Below are 16090 nucleotides of genomic sequence, written 5' to 3' on the forward strand. Positions count from 1 at the left end.
CACTTGCTAGTCAAGTGCTCTACTACTGAGCTAAATCCCCAACCCCTTAAATTTTTATCTTTTGGAGACCATCTTTGGGGTGGAGATAAGAAAACAGATATACTTGGATGACGTACAGTCGTTTCTCCGTTCTATGTTCTTGGCCTTGAAGATTGTGTCTGGGAGCTCCTGCTGTCTTTTTACAATACAGAGTTGGCCTGCACTATGGTGCTTGCTGTGCAAGCCAACAGTCGGAATCGAGCATGTGCAGGTTAAAGGGGAGAGCCAAGTCCACATGTGTGTCATGCACACACACTAATAATTAAAATGAGAGAATCATGATCATGTCAGGTTTTAGTTTTAGTTGTGTCTTTCTTGGGTTTCCTTAATATAAAAATTCTACCAATTGGGGGCTAGAGAGCTAGTTCAGTGATTAAGAGGACTTGTTGCTCTTGTAGACAACAGGGTTTGGTTCCCAGAACCCACTTGACAGCTCACAGCTCCCTGTAACTCCAGTACCGGGGAATCTGAGACTCTTCTGGCCTTTGTAGGCTCTTGTATCAAACTCACTTAGCCTCATATACATAAAATTTTACAAATCTTTAAAGAAAAAGAAATTCTACTGAATAAATATATTTCAGAGAACGTATAAACGAAACATGAGCAAGAGGATTCTTGGATTTTTAGTAACTTTTCTATTAGAAATGAAAATACCACCCTATCCCCCTTGTTGATGTTACATAGAAACTTTTGCCTGTTAATGTGTAATCACTAAAATTTACCCACACATTGTCTAGTGTTGTAGTGGAAAAATTCCCTTATTGTTTATAATCCAGTGTTTACTTTAACTTGCAGTCTCAAAATAATTTAAAGCATCTTACAAGAAATCCAAGGATAAAAACTAAAATAGAACTAAGTTTGGCTAGTACAAAAAAAAGTATGTTGTGAACAAGCCACAGCATTCATTTGTAATTGTCTTAGCAACAGATAAGAAAAAGGAAGTATGCTTGAGCAGTAATAATTCATGGTGTTTTTAAACTTAAAAACAAACTGCTTAGGGGATCTGTAAACTCTAGTACTGAGAGCAATAATGAAACTGATGTTCCAGTTGAAGTGCCCCTATAAAGAGGATATTAGTGTAATAATGAGCAATGTCTGCAAGCTATGGCTTTAGATACAGATGATTATTTAATGTAATAATGATTGTGTTCCTTGATATAAACTAAAACATTATCAAAGTGAAATTTAATAAAAACACTTTGAATGTGAAGGATCATATGCAGAATAATCTAAAACACAATTCTTTTTTGTACCTAGAATGTAATCACAGGTATTTGATGCCTCCCGCCTAAATTGGAGCCTCCACCATAGATTGATATAGAACCATATACTTGAGATTTGTGTTTTTATCTCCTATCTTTCCTTCAATTAAAATGATAATAGGAAAGACAGTATGCCTATTACATACTGAACAGAGAAGAAAAGGAATGGCCAGGGTGTAGAAAACAGATAATGTACTTAGAAATTGTGTGGGTAAAATGAGTCCTGAATCTGGAGCCTAGAGTCGCAGGAGGAGCTGCAGTGTAGCCGGGTGCTATTCTGGTAGAACCCCAGCTAGGAGTTGGTAGTGAAGAGGGTGGAAAGAAAGTGTAGCGCTAAGACATAGAGATTCATTTAAAGCCTCCTTACAGACTGTTCCTCAACCAGGTACTGACGACAGCTGACGGTTCCTCTAAACTTGAGCAGACTGCCTGGCAACAGATAGAACTGCTGCTGTGCTTTTGGAACCTCTAGGTAACGCTCTCAGAATGGCTGAGGGTCTTTGATCTCAAGGCTGGCTTCCCACTGTAAGGCAAGATGCTGGTCAACAGCTTCCACAGACTGGGAACTCCCACCCCAGTCTTTGCATTTGCAAGACGTTTTTATCTGGAACTAGAACAGTTGCTAACTACTGAATTTAGAGATATTGACCCCTTGACACACATAGAAAACCAGACTGTGAATGACAAAGACAAAGATAAACAGAACGTAGGCATTTCAAGGAAGCATAGACTTGAGGGAAGAGAAGAAAACCTAAACATTTCTATTAAGTGTATTGGAAACTTGTGGAAGTTTTTGTGTCCATAAAACAAAGACATAAAGTTGTGGAGGGAAGAACAATCAGGAACAAAGCAGAATTTCTAGAAATCTGAATGTCATTGTGTGTGTGTGTGGGGGGGGGAGAATAGAGAAAAGAAATACTCAGAACTACAGAGGAAGAAAACATTTCAAGACCTTGTATTAATAAACAGCTAACATTTACTCTGATAATTTTTGGTGGGTTCTACTGAATGCTTTATGGTTTAGATCGTGTTCATTCTCACTGCAACGTTACAAATAGCTGCTGCTCTTTTCATCTCTGGGGAGTCACACTGGGATAACTTGCTTAAAGCCACATACCAAGTAGATACTGAGAACCCTGGCTCAAACCCACACAATTTCTTTACCCCCCCCCATGTATTATTGATAGAGATTTGGTTGAGTCCATGAATATGCAACCTGTGGGTACAGCCCAACTGGATTATGACATTATTTTATTCCTCTGAAGCCCCACTCTCTAATCTGTGGTCATTGTGCTAATCTGGAATGACTATGGAAGGGTTTAAGGAATAAGAAGGTTCTGCTATCAGGAAATAAATGAATCTTTTATCATTTGGAGATGTGACCTTAGCTAACTGTAGATTTACTCAAAGGAATATCCTTTGATGAGGGAGACATTAGTGAACTACTGTTCTTGTAAGCAGCTATGGAGTGCTAAAAAGAGCCGAAGTTTCACTTAAGGAACATTTGTTTGTTCATCTGTCTCCTGAGCACTACTTAACCTCTGAAAACGGAATTACTTTGTGCCTCTCAGGAATAAGAATATGATGTCTGTATAGGTTCATCTTACTCTGATGTAAATTTCAGGGTTTTTTCCTTTTGTTTGCTTATTTAAAGGTTAATTTTTGATGGATTGCTTATCTAAAACAATGCTGATCATCTATTTAAATTTTTTCATTGCTTTTCAGATTTTTGTATTCAGATGAAGTTCAGATTGGGCCAGAAACTGTTATGACCACTCTTTATACTGCCAAGAAATATGCAGTCCCTGCCCTGGAAGCACACTGTGTAGACTTTCTCACCAAACATCTTAGGGCAGATAATGCCTTTATGTTGCTTACTCAGGTAAGTAAATATAGCTAAAATAGTAACTTAAAAACTGAACATAAGCTGGGTGAGGTGGTGCATGCCTTTACTCCCAGCACTTTCTTGGTGTAAATGTTACAGCTTGGATGGAAAGTTATCCTGGTAGTCTGGAGCCAAGGAATACCAAAAGGTCACACTGCACAACCAACCTTCCAAGAGATTTATTGGGAAGGAAAGACCCTGCAGAGTGGCTGCCCCTGCTTGGGTGAGACAAAGCAGAGAACTAGGCAGAACACAAGATTTATATAGGGTTTCTTGAGGCAGGGAGGCATGGGGAGTTTTCCGAGGTGGCCTGGGATTGGAGGGATTATGTAGCTTGACCTTGGGGAGAGTCAGGGATTTGTGGGGTGTTTTTTGTCGTGTGCCCCCCTCCTAGGGTGGAGCCTGGCCTCTGGCCTGGGAATGGACAATTAGGGCCCTTAGGGAAGTTTGGGGGGTGGGGCCTGGCCTGGAGCTCCTCAGGGGTCAGGCCCAGCTCAAGGGGTCTCAGCTGCCAGAGGTCTCCAGGGGTAGGGCTTACAAGGAGTCTCTGCCCATCTAAGTTGAGGCCAGCCTGATTGGTCTGCAGAGTAAGTTCCAGGACAGCCAAGGCTACACAGAGAAACCCTGTTTCAAAACAACAATAAAAACTGAACATATTTCTATATAAATACTAATAATTAATATTAATTTATATGTAAATATTAATAATTAATGTGATAATTAATATTAAATAATGCAATGTTGATATTATAATATTAATATTATAAATGTAATTAATTTGTATTTACATATAAATATTAATATTACCTGGATAATTCTAGATCATTATTTTAAAGTATGTAGTTATTTTTGTATATATGGTTATTTTGTGATTATTTGGGAAAATATATATTTAAGATTTTCTGGACATCTTCATTTTCAATTTTTGCTGAATCTGAAATAAACATTGAGTTTAGTATCAGAGAGGTTCTAAGATTGACTATCTTTATTTCTGTGCCTATGCCTGGAAGCTTCCTAACCCATTACTGGAGCAGTTATGGTATTAGGTTTATATGAAATACTTTTTGTGCCACATTAAGTACAGTCCATACAGAAAAGTACACATACTGTAAGTGTGCAGCTTGGTGATGGTTTTATAAACGGAACATAACTAAAGGACCGTTAGCCATCCCTAACATGTATTACTTAGCATTTTGTTAAGTGTTTGTAATCTGAACTTTTTTGATGAAAATAAATTATTTCTCTTTTTAGACAGTGTTATAATACTTTACATGAACTTTTTAAAATTATGAATGAATAAAATAAAATCCTGCCTGACATGATGGCACATGCCTTTAGTTACAATACTCAGGAAGCTGAAACAGAAGGATTATTGAGTCCAGAAGTTTGAGACCAGCATGGACAACATAATGCATCTGTGTGAAACAATATATATTCTTCTTGAATTTTTGTACTAGAAATAATTACTGGTGACTCCTAGGTCATTTCATATTTTATAAATGAGAATTAAAATCTGGGCAAATTAACTGCCTGTCTAAAACCTCACAGTAAGTGATGCCAGGGCCCAGAGCTCATCTTCACAGTTGTTTATTGGGTGCTTTAAAAGCAGACTTCTTTTATTAAATATTTGTACTTGAAGAAAGAACTTGCTGATGTCACTCTTCTTGGACATAGTTACAGAAATCCACATATGCCAGAGACCAAGCTAATAATAATAGTAGAATGTATTGGGTAATGGCTGTTGAGTCAGATAGCTTTCTTAGTATTTTATAGGTATCAATTTAATCCTTATTATAACTTCATGAACTATTGCTATTCAGAGTGGAAACTTATTTACCATTAAGAAACTGAAAGGATGAGGAAGTTTAGGGAAGGAGCAAGGCCATGTGCTTAGTCCTAGGGATGGGCAGAAATGGAGGCAGAGGTGAAATAACCAAAGCCATATAACAAATATGTGCTGTTTACTACATTAAAAAAAACTTTAGATAAAAGTATCTAATAAATAAGTTGATTCTAAGATTGAAAAGATTATTTATTGTTCAAGGAGTTTTAATGTATTGGAGCAGATTAAGTAACAACTTTTTTTTTTTTAAAGATTTATTTATTTATTATGTATACAGAAGAGGGCACCAGATCTCATTACAGATGGTTGTGAGCCACCATGTGGTTGCTGGGAATTGAACTCAGGACCTCTGGGAGAGCAGTCAGTGCTCTTAACCTCTGAGCCATCTCTCCAGCCCAAGTAACAACTTTTGTTGTTGTTGTTTTTTCAAGACAGGATCAGGGTTTCTCTGTAGTGCTGACTTTCCAGGCTGCCTGGAACTCAAAAGATCCACCTACCTCTGCCACCCTAGTGCTGGGACTAAAGGCATGTGCCACTATGCCCAGCTAAGTAACAACTTTTATATTTCAATTTCTGTTAGTTATAAACCAAGAGACTAAAATCAGGCTATTAAGATGCATTAAATTCTGGTTCATTAGGTCTGAGATGAGCCCTGAGAATCTGTATTTTTAATAGGCTTTCAGGTGATAACAGTGATTCTGAACCACACTTTGATTAGCAAGCATGTTAATGTGAGGGAGGGAAACAAAAGACCAAAAGACTTGAGTTTTGTTGGCTTGAGAACCAGATCATGTGAAGTTGGACCTCTCACGAAAGTGATTTAAAGTAAGCCTGATCATTCACTTGGATCTGTAGAAGTTTACTCTAAAGCAGAGTTAGCATCGCTACATGATTTATACAAATAGCATCGTTTGTGACTTATGACCAGAGATGGTGCTAAAGTAAACAATTGAGAAACCTGAAGCAGCAGATTCCATACAGAACTCAGTACTATTGCCCATAGTATATTAAGGATTAACAAATAGTTACTACCACAAAAATTGTCCAAAACTCATTTTTCCTAGCTTGAAAGATTATGTTTTGCTTGATGAACTAAGCCTGTGGGCACATGCCTTTAATCCCAGCACTTTGGGAGACAAAGGCAGGCAGATTTCTGTGAGTTTGAGGCCAACCATGTCTACATAGTGAGTTCTAGTATAGCCAGAGCACATGGGAAGACCCTGCCTCAAAAAACAAAAAAATGGAACAAAAATCTGTTTGTTAGAGTTTCACTTTATAAAAAATGGACCAACTTTTCTCTAAGTATGTACATACTCTGGTTGTAGACTGGATCGTGTACCAGAAAAATGTTAGAAAATTGGACCAGGTCAAAGTTACAAAACTGAAATCAGCCAACATTAGTAAATTAGTAAATATTGTATTAATTTTGTATTTACCAAAACTAAAGTTATATGAGAATATCCTGAAAATCCTTATTCTTAGGAAATTTAAAAGCCCACAATATGTGCACCTTACTCTCATGGCTCACTCCCTCACAAATGGTGTATGTATACACAGGTTTGTGTGGAGGAAAGGGAATGAACAGGATATAGTAGGTAACTTTTAGATAGGTAATCTGGATATAGGATACATTGAGGGAGTACATGCGTGCTATCCTTAAAACTTTATCTGAATTTAAAATTCCAAATTTTATGGAAAAATTACATGAAATAGAGTTAATATTATATTAACACCTTTTTATTATTTAAAGCTAAAATTAGCAAATTGACAAAGCAAATGAATATAAACAAACCCAGTGTGTAATCTAATGAGAACACTGTTCATTTGCATCTGAATTACTGAATCTGGTTGGAGACATGACTCAGTGAAGTGCTCCTGTAAAAGGAAGAGGACATGCATTCAGATCGCTAACACCCAGGTTCAAGCTTTGCTGTCCATGTCAGGGTGCATCTGTAACTCCAGCATTGATGGACAGAGACAGGAAGATTCAGCAGACTCATGGCCAGCCAGCCTAGCTGAACTGTTGATCTTCAAGTTCAGTGAGAGACCCTGTTTCTAAAAAATAAGGTGAAAAGTGAGCAAGGAAAGCATTTGACATTATCCTCGTCTGCTGTGTGTACATGAATTTGCATCTACCTACACAATATGCTCATATATACTATATATATGTGCACACACATGCACAGAAACTCAGTTACTGAATCCTTTAAAATTAATTTTGCTGGGGCTAAAGAGATGGCTCAGCAGTTAAGGAGCATTTGCTGCTCTCCTAGAGGACCTAGGTTCAGTTTCTAGCACCGAATGGTGTCTTAATCTAACTCCAGTTCTAGGGGATCCAATGTTCTTTGGTCTATGCAGGCACCAAGCACACACATAGTGCATATATATGCATGCATGCAAACGCTCATAGACATAAAATAAAGATAAATACATCTTTAAGAAGATAATTTGACTTTAAATGACGACTTGGCAGTCATGCCAGGTTCTGGGTATCATTGCTGGTGTGGTTAATTAGCTGGGTGCCTGGAGCTGTGGTGCTCTAAATTCTTATACCACTTCCTTCACAACAGGAAATGTTAACAACAACAAAACGGATCTATTTTTATTCTTGACAGTTGATGTTCTAGTTACTGGTGATGGTAAGACTAAAATTTTAAATACTAGACTGCAACCTATCTAACTACATGATCTTAGACAAACAAATCACATCACTGGACCTGTTTGATGTGCTTTACCTAATCTAGAGAGTTTGTTTAGGATCGGAGTAAGTAATACATAAGAAAGTAGGCTGTAGTGTGTATGCATAGGAAAGTAAAAGGAGCAAGATGGTTGATAATGTGAGTTCATTGCTCAGTGAAACATTAGTATTCTTTAGCCTTCCATTTCTCATTGTCACTATTTTTGCAAAATTAGCAATACAGTTGTCTACAGTATCAACTTGGAATGTGCACCGCCTGAAGGTGAAGTAACTGAAAGTAAGATGACTTTCTTTGTGTGTGTGTGTAGGCGCGGTTATTCGATGAACCTCAGCTGGCCAGTCTTTGTCTAGACACAATAGACAAAAGCACAGTGGATGCAATAAGTGCGGAAGGCTTTACTGATATTGACATAGGTAAGTTCCCAGTGGAGCAGATGTTTACATTAGATACAGCCAAGTCTTGTCAGCCTGGTTGGAAAACTCTGTCCATTAGTGTTTCCTCCAAATGATTGAAGCAGTATCTCCCTATGAGTTGTGCTTTCTTTCATTTTAGTGAAAATACTCCTGAAAGTCCTAACTACCTCACTGTACTCCAAAATGTACCAAATAACTAAGATTCTCACCATCTTCATGGGATTGTACTAGGGTCCTAGAGCAAGTAAAGAGAAGAGTAAAATGTGATTTGTTTTGTTAAATAATCACTAGCTAGAGATTTTGTCGAGGAACAAAATATGTGCACATTAGGACTTAGCATGTTAGTGGAATAGCTAGCATGTAGCAGGAACTTTTGCCTGTCTAAGTAGGTATCAGACATGTGGAAATAATGACTTGGCAACTGCAGAAAAGAAGAGATGTTACCTTCAACTGGGGTCATGTTAGGGAAATTACGGTAAAAGAGGTCCTGACAGGAGCCTTGAATGGATAGTACTGGGGCCGGGGATGGCTGAGTGGTAGATTACTTCCTGGCACGTGTGAGGCCCTGATTCCTTTCCCAGCAGCACAAGAAGCAAAGTTCTGAGTAGTGAAGCGGATAGCATTAGGTGTTAGAGGTGGTGGTATGGTACCACATGGGGTATGTGTGAAGTGCTGGCACATTGTTCCGGGTGGCAGAGGACCAGGCAGTGATGGGCTCAGGGTTTGAACTTGGTTCTGTAGTAGAGGAGAGAAAGCTAAATCTCATAGCTTTAAACTATCTCTCTCTCTCTCTCTTTTTTTTTTTTAATGGTGAACTGGAATTATGTGTCTTTCAGTCCCTCTCTTTTGGGACTGAAAGTCATATACCCTGTTGTCTGTTTCATTTGTAGAAATCTTTAAACATATTTTATACAAAACAGTCAAAAGAGAACTGTTAATTTCCTTCTCAGTGTTAGAACTGTTTCGTTCTCTTCTGGCTGTTTTTAGTCTTCACCAAGAAGTCGGATGCTCTAAAAATTTTTGTGTTCCTTTCTCTCAGTCAAAACAGGAAATGTTTTTAAATCTATTTTTAGACCAGATTGCTCAAGCTTAAACCCCAGAACTTAATCTTGATTTTTCTTTTTCATTTGTGGCCCACATGCAGTCTCACACTAGGTACCCATGATTCCACGTTCAAAACAAACCCTATGTTTGACTGTTTCTTATTTGCTGCTACCACCTAATATAAGCCAGTGTTCTTTCTCATTTGGATAGCTCAGAGTAATCTTCATAAATAGAAAAATCAGATTGTATTACTACTTCCGTTTCCACTGAAGTAAGTATAATTCAAGCTTCTTACAAAGCTTAGAAAATCAGGTCCTATGGAAGTCAGGAAAGATTAGGTTTGGCTATAATAACAAACCCCAAAGTGTATTCTGGCTCCAACACAAAAGAAAGGTCATTTTACATTTATGAAATGGGCCACAGAGAGTAATGTCCAAGGGTAACTCTCAGGGTCTGATTATTGCCTGTGTCTTGTTAGTAGATGATAGGGGAAAAAACCCACATATTAAAATACTTGGCTCTGAAATTGCTTCTTTATGTTGTTCTTTATTTCATTGTCCAGAATTCAGTCACAAGATCCGCCTGACTTCAGGACAAGCTAGTATGTATAAGACTAGTCACTTTCTAAGATGAGGAAACAGAATTGTAATTAACAGCTCCAACTCAGTACAACTGCCTGGTCGTTTGCTTCTTGTTCATTTACACTGGACAGGAGTCATTATATTTCAAGCCTTTATATTTGTTACTCTTGCTGACTGGAATCCTTTTCCCTTGAATCATTGTATGGCTACCTGCTTCTCAGCCCACAGGTTAACTGAGACAGACTATGTCAGACCTACTTAATTAAACTAAATACCTAAACAAAATTCTTGTTTCTTTACTCTGATTTGTTTTTCTCATCTATTGCCATTTGAGAGTCTTAACTAGGTATTCATCTCCCCCCCCCCTTTAGGTTTTTAGAGACCAAAAACTTACTGAATTTCTGAATTTCTGTGTAGTCATGACTGTTCTGGAACTAGCTCTGTAGCCCAGGCTGGCCTCTAATTTACAGAGATCCACCCGCCTTGGCCTCCTGCGTGCTGGGATTAAAGACATGCGCCACCACGCCCATTGTCTTCATCTTTTTTTAAGTGTTGGTTGTCTGCTTTCCTCTCCTAGACTATAAACTCCTGGAAGGCAGGGCCTTTGTCTTGTTTCCCACTGTATTTCTAGTGCAGAAGACATCAGAACATAGTACATGTGAGTCAATACCCTGACCAGCTGCTCTCGAGACAACCATTTAGTTCTCACTCAGCTTAGGCCACTGCCGTGAATCGTCTGAGATTGGACGCCTTACCCTTTCCGGGACACCAGTGTACTTCTCCTTTATAGTTGATTAGCGTTCCATTGTCGTTCACCTGTTCACTTCTCAAGTGCCTTGGGAAGAATTCATACATTGTGTTTTACTGAAGGGCAAAGCTAGTACACTGTCGAGTTGTTAATGAAGCATTGTTTAATTTTAATTGTTTCTTGTTAAGGGTCTGTCTAGTACTCCATTTGTTTTTCATCTGCTCGTGAAATCATACTACCTGCATTACATGTGTGCTTTACATGTGGCAATTGTTTTATACATAGTTTTTATATTTTTCATGCCAGTTGAGCCTGGGAATCTTAAAGTGTGGGTGCTTTGCTAAGTAGATACCCTGTAAATATTTGCTAATTTGTTTAACACCCAGTGCTGTATTATGTTTATGAATGACAATCTGCATTTTTATCATCGTAGGCTCAGCTATAATGTTTGTACACATTTGCCGGTAGAAGCCTGCCAGTACAAGGACCTATGTGTCCTCTCCCTATGTCTGTATCATAGGCCACTTTGCCTGACATGTACTTGGTGAGTTTGGGAACTCTAGAGAAAGTGTAGGAGCTGAGAGAAGGCCCTTCAAGTTCTTAGAGCTGTCTTAAATTCAGGGACTTTTTTTCTTCTCTAGGGTTTGAGCATGTGTTCCAGAAGAAGAGATATGCTATCTTAGGTTTTTGCTTTAGGGAGAAGATTCTTGGTTGAATGGATGTAACAGAATGGACTTGGGCCAACAAGATAGCTCATTAGATGAAGTGCTTGCTGCTGAGGCTCATGTCTGGAGTTTGAGGCCAGGACCATGTGGTAGAATCAGAACCAGCTCCCAAAAGGTGTCCTCTGACTCATCTGTACACTGTGGTGCGTGCACACAATAATTGTAAAAATTCACATTGTGCCAACAAGAGCAGTGTGATGGGGTGTATCATACTCCAACTTTCAGTTTATTTTTAACTCAAGTTATTAATGAATTAGATTGGAGGTCTGTCTTTGTTGATTTTTTTTGAGGCAGAGTCTCACTCTGTAGGCCAGGCCATCTTGGAACTCACTTTGTCGTCCAGGCAGGCCTTGAACTTGTGGTGATCTTTTTGCCTCTGCCTTCAGAGCACTGAGATTATAGCAGTTGGCCACCATGCCCAGCTCATTGTGTATTCTTTTTTTTTTTAATTATTTTATTTTATGTGCATTGGTGTTTTTCCTGTATATATGTCTGTGTAAAGATGTGAGATCCCCTGGAACTGGAGTTACAGACAGTTGTGAGCTGCCATGTGGATGCTGGGAATTGAACCTGGGTCCTCTGGGATAGTAGCTGGTGCTCTTAACCGCTTAGCCATCTCTCCAGCCCTGTGTATTCTTTTTGTTTTTAATTAATTTTATTTGATGTGCATTGGTGTTTTGCCTGCATATATGTCTGTGTGAGGGTATCAGATCCTCAGAAACTAGAGTTACAGACAGATGTGAGCCACCATGTGGGTGCTGGGAATTGAACCCTGGTCCTCTGGAAGAGCAGCCAGTGCTCTTGACATCTGAGCCATTGGCATCTCTTCAGTCCCTCACTGTGTATTCTTTTTTTGTTTTGTTTTGTTTTTCGAGACAGGGTTTCTCTGTGTAACAGCCTTGGCTGTCCTGGATCCCGTTCTGTAGACCATGTTGGCTTCCAGCTCACAGAGATCCACCTGCCTCTTCCTCCCTAGTGCTGGGATTAAAGGCGTCCGCCGCCACCTGGTCTCATTGTGTATTCTTAATCCAACAAATAATGAAGTATGTTAACCTTCACTTAATTGTGAAAAGCTTTATAGAGCCTTAGTGCACACTCATTTGCTCAGCTACAGTGAAAAAAAGGAACAATTTGATGTTTAAAAAAAAGAAATACTGGGGACTATGAGATGGCTCAGTAAGTAAAGGTGACCTGAGTGCCCAGACTCACATGGTAGAAGAAAGAACCTATGCCCACTAATTGTCCTCTGATTTCCACATATCTCTTCCATACCATGACACCACCCCCGACAATAAACAATAAATAGATGTCAGTTTTTAAGACATTTTTGTTCAACCAAATTTTAACATGTTATTGAACCCCTACTTTGTTCTAAGGACTAATACCTTTCAATGTTACCCCACCCTTGATAAGCAAAATTTGACTTTTAGTGTGAATGTATGGAGTGCAGAAAGTGATTTTTAAAATAATTTTTATATGTCTTTCTGGATAACTTACTCATGTTTAATGCTTTAGCTGATTTCTGCTGAATATACAGACAGCATGCCTTTCATTTCAATCTAAGTGTAGGCAGTGAGATGACTTGGTGGGTAGAGACGCTCGCTGCCCATCCTGACAACCCGAGTTGAAGGCCACGCACCCACCTGGAGAAGAAAGAACTGACCCCAACCCAAGCTGTCCTCTGGCCTCCAGACTCATGTAGACATATGCACATGCACTAAATAAATGTAATTTAAAAATTGTAGGTGTAACTTAGATGTTTTATAGTAGTGCCTGTTTTACTTATGTTCTTTAGAAAATAAGATTCCATGAAAAAATGTTTGCATACATTAGAATAGTTCTTTGGGGGAAGATAAAGTACATTTTACTTTACCCATCTTTATTAAACAATGTTTCCTAATAAATATTGTATATTCTTATGATTATTAATGCTCATTATATTTTACTCCTACTCTAGAGTGACACATTTAGGGACTCTGAAATGTTTTACTTATTTATTTTTTGAGCTCTCGTATAAGACAAGATTGCTTTGCTTTTCAAGTATGAATGTCTACTTTTTACATGTTTCCTCTGTTAAACTGCAGCTTATTTTCTAGTATGCTTGCTTCTGAAGGTCCCTTTTCCTTTGAACTTACTACTTCTGGGCTGCTATTGCATAAAAATAACTGCCCTTATTTTAATAGTCTGCCTATGATAAGAGGAAAAGAAGTCTGAATGAGGACCTGTGGTGCAGACTTGACATATATACTTGGATGTTACACAAGGATTTTAAACTTAATGTGTCCAAAATTAAACTTCAGCTTTCTCCAACCCAAGGCTGTTCCTCCTAGTCTTCCCCATCTCACTTAATACCTCCTGATTCCTCTGCTTGCTTACCATTATCCCTGAGTCCTTCCTTTATATCTTGTTATAGCCAACCTGTTAGGAAATCTCCATTGCATTCTCCTTCATAATATATCCCAAATCTGATCAGTTTTTAATACTCCATCTGCCATCCTGGTCCAGGCTACTGTCAACTCTGACCTGGGTTTATACTATAGCTTCCTAACTGGCTACACTTTTATTTCTGCCTCCACCATAATCTCTTCTCAATACAATAGCCATAGGTAGAGATGTTGATGTACACCTGTAATCCCAGCACTCAGAAGGCAGAGGCAGGAGAATGACAAATTTGAGGCCGGTCTGGGCTACCGAGTGAGATCTATCTTAAAAACACATACGTATTTACATACATACATACATACATACATACATACATACATGACTATTATATCACTATGAAGAAACACCATGACCAAGGCAACTCTTATAAACGAAAGCATTTAATTGGGCAGTTGCTTACAGTTTCAGAGACTTCGTTCATTATCATCATGGCAGAGAGCATGATGCTGGAGCAGTAGATGAGAGCTGCATTCTGATCTACAAGCTGAGATGCTGGGCCTTGGGCTTTTGAAACCTCCAAGCCCACCCCCAGTGACACACTTCTTCCAGAGAGGCCACAGCTCCTAATCCTTCTCTAATAGTTGTAGTGGTATTTGCTCCACCTATGACCCTGGGCCATAGGGCAGTGCTTCCTGCCATTGTACTGACCTCTTCAAAGGACAGGGAGAATGGTCACGAGCTCCTCCTCCCTGCTGTCTGCTTCCTGGTCTGCTTGAACTGCCAGGTGGATTCACTTCCGGTCAGATCAGAAGATGACTACAGCTGTCCACTGCAGTTTGTTTTTGTGAGTGTATGTCCTCAGTTTACCCTGATTTCCCTAATACTCTTTAACCAGACTCCCGTGGATTTCTCGAATTAAATAGTTCCACTTCCTAATGACTAAGCTTTCAAATACGTGAGCTTATGGGGGCCATTCTTATTCAAACCACTAAATACATCATACTTACTCAAAACATAACAAAACAAGACCCTACTAAAGTCAGAGTGATCCTTTCAGAATATAAGCTGTTATGTCTCAGAACCCTCCAGGGATTCCCACTTAAACACTAGGTGACCTGCTCTTGCTCCTCCATGGTAACCACATCAGTCTCCTTGCCGACCCTCAGATATTCCAAATGCTGGAATGTACTCTCTGAATCTCTTTGGTTTACTTCCCATTTCTTACAAGCCTTGGAAAGTTGGAGACTTCTGCAGACCCTCCAATCTTAAGCAACATTTCTGACTCCTCCCCTGCTGTTTTACAAATTTCATCTAACACAACTTTTGTTTATTTAAGCCTCTTCTCATTAGAATGTAATTTCTGTGATAGCAAGGACTTCTAACTTTATTCAGTAATTTATCAGTGCAGAGTACCTAGCAAGCGTGAATGATGCTTCAGAATAAGTACTTGCTGAACGGATTGTATCTGTAGTCTTCATTAGTGTTTGTGAGTAACTTAGTGCCTTTTTGTTGCTTACTAGTAATAGTCTGGCTATCTAACATGCTCAGTAAATGACACGATATAGTAGGAGTACGTGATAAGTTACCTGTTTACCTACACAGTTTTTTTTAGAATATCTTTTATTTGTTGACAATTTCTCTCTCTCTCTCTCTCTCTCTCTCTCTCTCTCTCTCTCTCTCTCTCTCTTTCTCTTTCACACACACACACAGCTTTTAAATGAACACTAGAATTTAATTTCCTTAGTTTTTTAGTATTTTAAAGATATAGTCAATAATTTTTTATTAATTGCTTAATACAGAGTAATGGGTTTTGTTATGGCATTCCCTCCTCAATCCCATCCCACTAAAACTCATCCCCCTTCCTCCTCTTGCTGGTCCCTTTTCTCTTGCCAGCAAGCTGCTTCTCTTCAGCTTCAAGGCACATACATTCCATTAGTTACTCTTTCTCCCTCCTGTTCTTATCGTTCCATGGTCCCCTTTCTAGTTATATGCATACATACATGCACAGAAAATTTAGGACCATATAAGGGAGCAAACACTGTGTTGGTCATTCTGAGTCTGTCTTGTTTCATTTAATGGCATGGTTTTCTGTCCCATCCATTTTCCTGCAAATAAGACTTTTTTTTTGGTCCGAGAAGAGTTTCTCTGTGTAGTCCTGGCTGTCCTGGAATCACTCTACACCAGGCTGGCCTCAAACTCACAGAGATCTGCCTGCCTCTGCCTCCTAAGTGCTGGGATAAAAGGTGTGCGCCACCACCGCCCAGCTGATTTTATTTTATTTTCTTATGTGTAAATTCAGTTATGTGTGTGTATTACATTTTCTTTTATTCTGTGCAGTTGGTCTGCATGTCTGTATTATTGTCTCCACCTGGTCCTCCATTCTTGATATTCTTTCCTTTACTCAGTTATGCCTTTTGAAGATGCTTTCTGCAGTATGTTGTATTTAGTTAACTCATTTCCAGAATTCCT

The 16090-nt window shown here is 38.9% G+C and overlaps 1 protein-coding gene across 2 annotated transcripts in view; it reads left to right on the forward strand.

Moving 5' to 3' along the window:
* Btbd1 (BTB domain containing 1) overlaps positions 1-16090 on the forward strand; it is a 42731-nt gene that overhangs the window by 5663 nt on the left and 20978 nt on the right. For both annotated transcript variants that reach the window (XM_037197810.1, XM_028873802.2), the window contains exons 2-3: positions 3027-3183; positions 8036-8141. In XM_037197810.1, coding sequence (XP_037053705.1) covers positions 3027-3183; positions 8036-8141 — 263 coding nt within the window. The remainder of the gene's footprint in view (positions 1-3026; positions 3184-8035; positions 8142-16090) is intronic.

This window comes from Peromyscus leucopus, chromosome 1 (genome assembly GCF_004664715.2).
Source record: "Peromyscus leucopus breed LL Stock chromosome 1, UCI_PerLeu_2.1, whole genome shotgun sequence".
In the NCBI taxonomy this organism is placed as follows: domain Eukaryota; kingdom Metazoa; phylum Chordata; class Mammalia; order Rodentia; family Cricetidae; genus Peromyscus; species Peromyscus leucopus.